Here is a 7,735-nt window from a genome sequence, read left to right on the forward strand (position 1 = left end):
GTCAGTCCAATTTCTCCGAACGACGTGTCTATCAGTAATAAAGAGCATGTGGTAATAAGGGGGTGTTTGGATCTTTAGTCCGAACTAAAATTCATGTCACATCGAATATTCGAAGGCTAATTAGGAGGACTAAACATGAGCTAATTATAAAAGTAATTACACAGACGGTCGGAAACAGTGGCCCATCGCTAACGCTCGGCCAATCTTGTGCTTATGCATTATCATCCTAGAAGATGGTTAAATTTCTTCCCTCGCTACCCAATACTCTCTGGAATTTAGATGGTATATCGAGTCCATGAAACTGTGTAAATCCACCGGATAATAAAAAATACGCATGTCTGATGAAATGGTGCTTTTTCAATGATTCACAAAATCATCCCTAGTATAACAAGCTGTACCTGACTGAATTCAAAAGGCTAACGAAAAGATATCCTGAAAGCCTGTGATTTTGGCATTGGACGTTCCAAAAACGGGTAGGACGCTTTCAGAGGTGAAAGGCCATGGGGGGAGAGAGCGTCTGTGATCCAAAGCATGCTTCCGAAGGGATCAAATTTGCAAATGGACTCGATTGAACAAAGGTGGCAACGGAATGAATAGCCCAGTTGTTTCGGGTATTTTAATAATATTAATATTATGATTTTCATTTCAACGGCTAGACGGTAAGACCCCGTGCACCTTGACCCTCCCCATCTAAGCTCTTTCTTGAGCATCTGCCACCTCCGCCGCCAACTCGATGTCGTCGTAACCAAGCCGCTTTTTTGTCGCAGCCTAAGCCAATGGCTAGCTAGTGAAGTGAATCCTCGATCCTTAGGCGAATTCATTTACTTGAGTACTGTACTATAGCTGTTGCTATTTACATGAGTTCACCTAGGAAATTCACGGCCAATAAAAAGTCGCTAATTAGTGGCACTAAAGTATGCACCCGGCAAGAAATTATCTATATGTTAAAATATCTCTGACAAGGGCTATAACTTAGTTCACCTTCCAAAGGTGCCTAAAGGACGGGCCAGTCTGTTTCCGAGACGAATCTATTAAGCCTAATTAATTCATTTATTAGCACATATTTACTGTAGCACCACATTGTCAAATCATGGACTAATTAGGTTTAATAGATTTGTCTCGCAAATTAGCCTCCATCTGTGCAATTAGTTTGTAATTAGTCTATGTGTAATACTCCTAATTAGTATCTAGACATTTGATGTGACAGGAATTTTATGAGCTCCTAAAAAACCAAACAGGCCTAACCAAACGGGCCTAAGTTCATTAATCTCAAGATACGATTAGCCCATTCTCTAGGAGATGGTCATAGAAACTAGGTAGGGATGTGCATGTACGTGTACGAGCATTTCTTGGAGGTGCTTATAGTGGTACGAGAAATAGTTTACTTTAGATACTAGTAGAGCAGTACTCAATTCACACCAAGAGGGTGGTCTCCGAAATGTCCGATGAATCCTTAGCAGTCATATATTAAAGGAAGAGTAATATATTAAAGGAGATGGAAGTTTGGATGTATAAGTAGTGTGTGTCTATATATATAAAAATAGAAAGAGAGTATAACACCAGCACTAATTGGCAAAAGTACGTACTTATGCTCCAGTTGGAGAGATAATAAAGCTAATTAATTAAGCATAAAAGTGGCATTTTCTGCATACGTGCAAGCGGCGTTAACTTTCTCGAGTTAGCTTCATGTAGGATCTCATCAATGAATTTGTGTTGAAGGATTATTCATTTTAGTTGAAAGTTTTTTTTAGTTCATATCGAAAATTCAATCATTTAGATTTAAGAGTTGGCAAGTTTCTATTGCGGGATTGATTCATTATTGAGTTGAAAGTTGGAGAATAATTCATGTCAAATTAGTTTATTTGAGTTGGATTGAAATATGGGAGTGGGATATTTCACAAGAACTGATTCTCTTTTGAATGCTTTGCACCAGATTTTTGTGAGGGGGGAAAAATCAAGTTTTTACATAATTAAAGACAACGGGTCTTACAGCCAAGACCCAAAAGGTTAATTAAGTGAAGATCGAACCTCACAAAGACACAATTGCTAAAGCCTAAAGAGCTCTAATCCCACACAGATTACTCCAAAATTAAGCAAAGCGCACCAAATCCGTTGCTACCGTAAATCAAATCGGCGCTTCCTTCCTGGACACGCCACAAGGCACTGACGCTGGGCCCCGCTCAGCACCCACCGTGCATCTGCTATATATACACCTCCAGCGAGGCGCCACACCGGAAAGCGACACAACCGCGCCCGAGACCACACCGCCTCCTCCGCCCAGCCTCCTGCACCCGCCGATTCGTCGAGCTCGCCCTGCCTCACCTCGCCTCGCTCCCCTGCCTCCTTCCTTCCCTCCCTTCCTCCCCACCTCCTCCCTGCGGCCGCGTACCCCCTGCATGCGAGCGCGCCGCCGGCGGCCGCAGACGCCCGGGACGGCATGGACAAGTACGAGCCGGTGCGCGACATCGGGTCGGGCAACTTTGGGGTGGCGCGGCTGATGCGCAACCGGGAGACCCGAGGGCTCGTAGCCGTCAAGCTCATCGAGCGCGGGCACCGGGTCTGGGCCTTGGCTCCTCTGCTCGTCTCGGCTCCGGGGTTTGGATTTGGGTTGGTTCCGCCGGGGTGCGGATTCGGTGGAGTTGGTTCCTGCTTTGTGCTGATCAGGTCGATCGGGCCTTGTTTTTGCGCAGATCGACGAGAATGTGTACCGCGAGATCGTCAACCACCGTTCGCTGCGGCACCCGAACATCATCCAGTTCATAGAGGTGCGTGCGCCGATAAGGATTGGAGCAGAGATTTATCCATTGTTTATTACTCCTTTTTTGTCCTGTTAGGTTCACTCGGTTGTATTAGTAGGGATAAAAAAGGACTTATTTTGTGGCTTTCGTGCCGTGTGCCGGTGTGCGTGCTTTTGTGTGAATTCGGAGGGATGGAGAAAGGGGAAATTTCGACGGGGGAATTTTTAGCTTGATTTGTTGTGTTTATTAGCATCTGTTGATTGCGTTTAAGTTGAGCACCGTGTCCGTGTTTGCCTTTTAGGATTCGTGGGGCAGTATTGAGGTGCTGGTTGGTTGGGCTTTAATTGTTTGGGGAACAGGCTGGTTGCATAAACTTAGTGTGTGTTTAGCTGCTTGGCTTTTAGTTTCTCTAGTTACATAACGCTACGGTTCAGTCACTTTGTAATTTATGTAAAGATACTGAGCTAAATAAACAAGTACAAATTCAAAAGCTGATTCCCTTAAAAATCTACCCAGGTGATCCTAACTCCAACACATCTTGCAATTGTGATGGAGTATGCAGCTGGTGGGGAACTCTTTGATCGAATCGTCGATCGTGGGCGGTTTAGCGAGGATGAGGTACACTATAGCATCATTATTGGTTCTTCTTTGAGCATTATTCTATATCCTTGATGTGCTCTTCATACCCCCCACATAATGGAATTTTAGTGTTCTTTCTTCTGCTCATTGTAGGCCAGATATTTCTTCCAGCAGTTGATCTGTGGAGTGAGCTATTGCCATCACATGGTATGGAGAAACAATAAATTTAGTGTCTACTAATTACAGTTCACATATAGATATGCTTTGCTGTGGAAAGTGCAGGTGTGGTTTTTCAAATATTTGCGGGTGGGACCTGAACATATGCTTAAATGTTGCAATCTTGGCTGCTTTTCAGCAAATATGCCATAGAGATTTGAAGCTGGAGAATGTTCTCTTGGATGGCAGCCCAGCTCCACGGCTCAAGATTTGTGATTTTGGGTACTCCAAGGTTGGCTGTTAATTTCTAAGTGAATTGATAGTTTAAGTTCTTTGACATGACTAAGTGCTTAAGAAAACCGATGGTCAATTTGTAACAGTCATCAGTACTACATTCAAGGCCAAAATCAGCAGTGGGGACCCCAGCATATATTGCACCAGAGGTGCTTTCTCGGAGGGAGTATGATGGGAAGGTGAGTGGCAAGAATCTCTTTTTTTTTGTATGACATGTATGTTGATGTTTCGTTAAGCATAATTCAAGAGATATAACATCATTATTATTATTCGTTTTATCATAATTGTACACACACATATATATTTAATTACCTTCTTCTTTTGCTGGCATTCACATTACCTTAAAGTACGTGCTGCTTCATCAAGTTAGTTTAATTATTAGTTTAGGCTTATTCATTTTAAAAATGTTATTGAGATGTAGAAGTACCACTTTACCAATTATTAGGTTATTATAATTAACTCATCTACTACGAGAATTACATATCTGGTTTATTTTCAAGATTTTGGCACCGCATGCACATGCATGTTTGGTTCTTGAATTTTTGTGGGCAGTTGAATCTGGTGATCCACAGTTGCCTATATTGATCTGGAGAATTTGCCCCCAATATTGATGTCACGTAGGAAAGAGACATGAGATACGAAAGATACCTGTATTGAACTTTGCGATTTCGATGTCTAACTTGGTCAGTTATACTCTTTCTGAACAACAGTTTATTCATCAGTTAGACAGTTACTGGTTTCGTCGATGAACATACTTGCTAGTATATTTGATTTGATTCGTCACTTTTTCGAAGCTATGAACACTTATAGATTCCAGAATGAGTACGGATTTCTTATATTGATATTCAGCATCATGGTGGTCTACAGTAGCATTTTTGGACCATAATGCCTGGAGTTTTCTCGATAGATGCTTGCAACTTATGCAAGATAGTGGATTGACTGTTGGAATAAGTAGCAACAGTGAATAGAGGATAAGTAGTCGCTGTCAGACATGGTGTTGGAATCTCCTCTCCACCCTTGGGTTTGTGTAGGTAAGGTGTGTAACCTAACAGATGTTGACACTGGTAAAGTTGTGTGGACTCATTGGCCCATGACACATGCAAACCGCAAGTGGCCCTTATTCCACATATCCTCCATTCTTCAATAAGTTGGTCCAATTTCTGGTTGAGTGGTTAATGGAGTGTTGGCCTTTAATATGCTCCTCCGTATCTCTATAAGTAGATTTAATTAGATATTTTAGGTCAGTAAACTATGTATTCTCAATACCCAGGTTCTGAAATTTCTGCTATTTGCTTCATACCTCCTACAGACTCAAATGCGATAAAGGAAGTGCAAGATTTAGTTAGCTGTATGTGCAGTTCAGACTTCAGATATTATGACATGATGCCCCATCAGTCAATCTAGAATGATTTACCAAAAAACCACAGTAGGTTGATATAAATGGTGGCGTCTGTTCAGTGCTTTCACTGAAACATTGTTTCTACTATCGACAGAAGATATATTACTACCTCCAATCATGACGCTTTGAACAGCAAAAAAGCTGGAAGCAAGCAAAACTGGCTGTTACAAACATCATTTAGTTCTAATTTACTGTAGTGTTTGCACTGCTAGCTTTTCTTGATTCAATCATGCTATCAGAATCACTAATCAAATGGAAAATTTGTGATAGAGCCTGAGTATGTCATTTTTATCTTTTTCTGTAAGTTGCAATGAGTTGTTTAAATTAGGTGATTAGATTAGATAGACAGAACCTCTGTTTCCATCAAGAATTGTCAAATACTATGGTCAGAGTGAGGATGGTGGATCTGCAACTAAGTTACATGGTCAAACCAATTGGTCAATCAGAAGATAGAAAGATTGTTTGGATAACTTATATTTAGAAGTGTAGGATTAATCTTGTTGGGCAAGATAACTGACCATATAAACGAATGTTCCAAAATAAAGTTTCTAAGTCAAATATATACAAGGTTTATTGAAATTTGCCTAGTAAGGATTATATAGGCAGAGTAACCATCATTGTGTACAAGTATCAAATACTAGGCAGGAAATGGTTATCTAGTAATTGCAGGATTCTTAAAAATAATTAATGGGGTTAACTAGATCCGTACCACTGCAAGTTCAGTGGCTTTAAAATAGGACACTGCAACTTTTCGATATCTGAAATACATTCTTTCCATTTTATTTTTTGACAAATCGTGATATATCTCTATATAATCTATCTCTAGTTCATTTTTCTTAGTTTTATTGAATTTTTAATAGACAAACAACAATTCTTAAATGGCCGAGAGGCTTGCTTTCCTTGTTAGTTGTAATATACATTTTTTTAAAAAGCTTGATCCATGCATAACTGAACTGTGTGAAAGAAATAATATACAATTGACAAAGCTTTTATTTTTTATGCATTGTGATGACATTAAAGGTGGAAAAATCACATTCAACTTATTCCAGTTGATGTTTCATCTCTGTAGTCCATTCAAGCATGCTAGCCACACAATTATTGCTTGATCATTTACAGTTTTGATTTTGATTATTCTTAATCTAATTGAGTATTACTGATTACAAATATTTCTTCCTATAAGGCAGCATTAGTATCTGGTCCTACATATGGTGACAACTGACAAGGCTATTTTGCTAGTGTAGCTTGCAGATGTATGGTCGTGTGGAGTCACTCTTTTTGTCATGATCGTGGGAGCCTACCCATTTGAAGACCAGGATGATCCTAAAAATATTAGAAAGACCATTCAGGTGACACTATGTCCAATTTCATGGATGTTCTTCACATGCATTGAGGGGGGGGGGATCTTTTATGCCCTAACATTTAAATCTTTGTTTGCAGCGAATAGCAGCAATTCAGTATAAGATCCCAGACAATATTCACATATCTGATGAGTGCAGAGAGCTCATTTCCCGTATATTTGTTAGCAATCCATTGAGGGTATCTGTACTATCTCAGTTGTAGTATTACTATATTAGCATGGTAGGTTTATAAGTGACTTTCCTTTGATGTTGTAACTTTGTACTTGCCATAGAGAATCACCATGAGGGAAATAAAAAGCCATCCATGGTTCCTGAAGAACTTGCCGAGGGAGCTCACAGAAGCAGTGCAGTTATCCTACTTCAGGAGGGACAACACTGTCCCTGCTTTCTCAGACCAAACAACAGAAGAAATCATGAAGATTGTCAAGGAGGCAAGAACCATGCCAAAATCATCTCGATCAGGCTACGGCTACAATGACGAGTTCTCAGATGAGGAGGAAAAGGAAGAGGAGAATGAACCCAAAGTGGAGGAGGAGGAGGAAGATGAGTGTGATAAGAGGGTCAGGGAGGTTCGTGAGAGTGGGGAGCTGGATATGGCCTCACTGCACATCTAAATCTGCTTGTTCTGAGGTGGTTGGATGTAGATAATTTGGCTTTATTATCTGCTGGACTGGGTAGAATGTATATGTATGCAATTCCGGGTTCAGTTATTGTAGTCTATTTAGGCCTTTCCCACCCTGTAATATATATTCTGATGAACTGTATGTGTGGTATAAGGTTTGTTCTAAAGGAGCAAGGTATTGTACAGGCACACCAGGTTGTGTTTTTGGATAGGAAGATTTGCCATTTGTTTGCACTCTGCAGCAAACATTTTTGGAATTTGTAAGGCATAAGTGTGTGGGGGCATGCCATGTAAAAATGGTTAAATGTTGCAAACTCTTTCAAAACGAGGTATATGATTTTCTTTTCAAACTTTCAATATAAAAAGTTGGAATCGAGTGTCTATTTGTGCCACTGAGTGATTTGATTGACTATCTGTTTAATGTCAGCATCAATACTAGTTTTATGTTCGAATTTAACCAGTAGGTTGACTGGTTGAGTTGTCACCCCTGATTTCTTTTCCTAGCGTTACTACACTTCACGCTCAAAATGTTGACTGGACGATTTGGTTGCGCTGAATGTTTGATTCACTAAATTGCACACGAACTGGA

The 7,735-nt window shown here is 40.4% G+C and overlaps 1 protein-coding gene across 1 annotated transcript; it reads left to right on the forward strand.

The window, feature by feature from the left end:
- Window positions 1–2,292: 2,292 nt before the first annotated feature.
- Window positions 2,293–7,527, forward strand: LOC117849968 (serine/threonine-protein kinase SAPK4). The gene is made up of 9 exons (XM_034731723.2): window positions 2,293–2,557; window positions 2,691–2,765; window positions 3,255–3,356; window positions 3,471–3,524; window positions 3,673–3,765; window positions 3,854–3,946; window positions 6,408–6,512; window positions 6,604–6,702; window positions 6,797–7,527. Exons 1-9 carry the CDS (start codon window positions 2,438–2,440, stop codon window positions 7,136–7,138), a joined length of 1,083 nt encoding a protein of 360 aa, XP_034587614.1. The 5' UTR covers window positions 2,293–2,437; the 3' UTR covers window positions 7,139–7,527.
- Window positions 7,528–7,735: the final 208 nt, after the last annotated feature.

The sequence above is a fragment of the Setaria viridis genome, chromosome 3, assembly GCF_005286985.2.
Source record: "Setaria viridis chromosome 3, Setaria_viridis_v4.0, whole genome shotgun sequence".
Taxonomy (NCBI): Eukaryota; Viridiplantae; Streptophyta; class Magnoliopsida; order Poales; family Poaceae; genus Setaria; species Setaria viridis.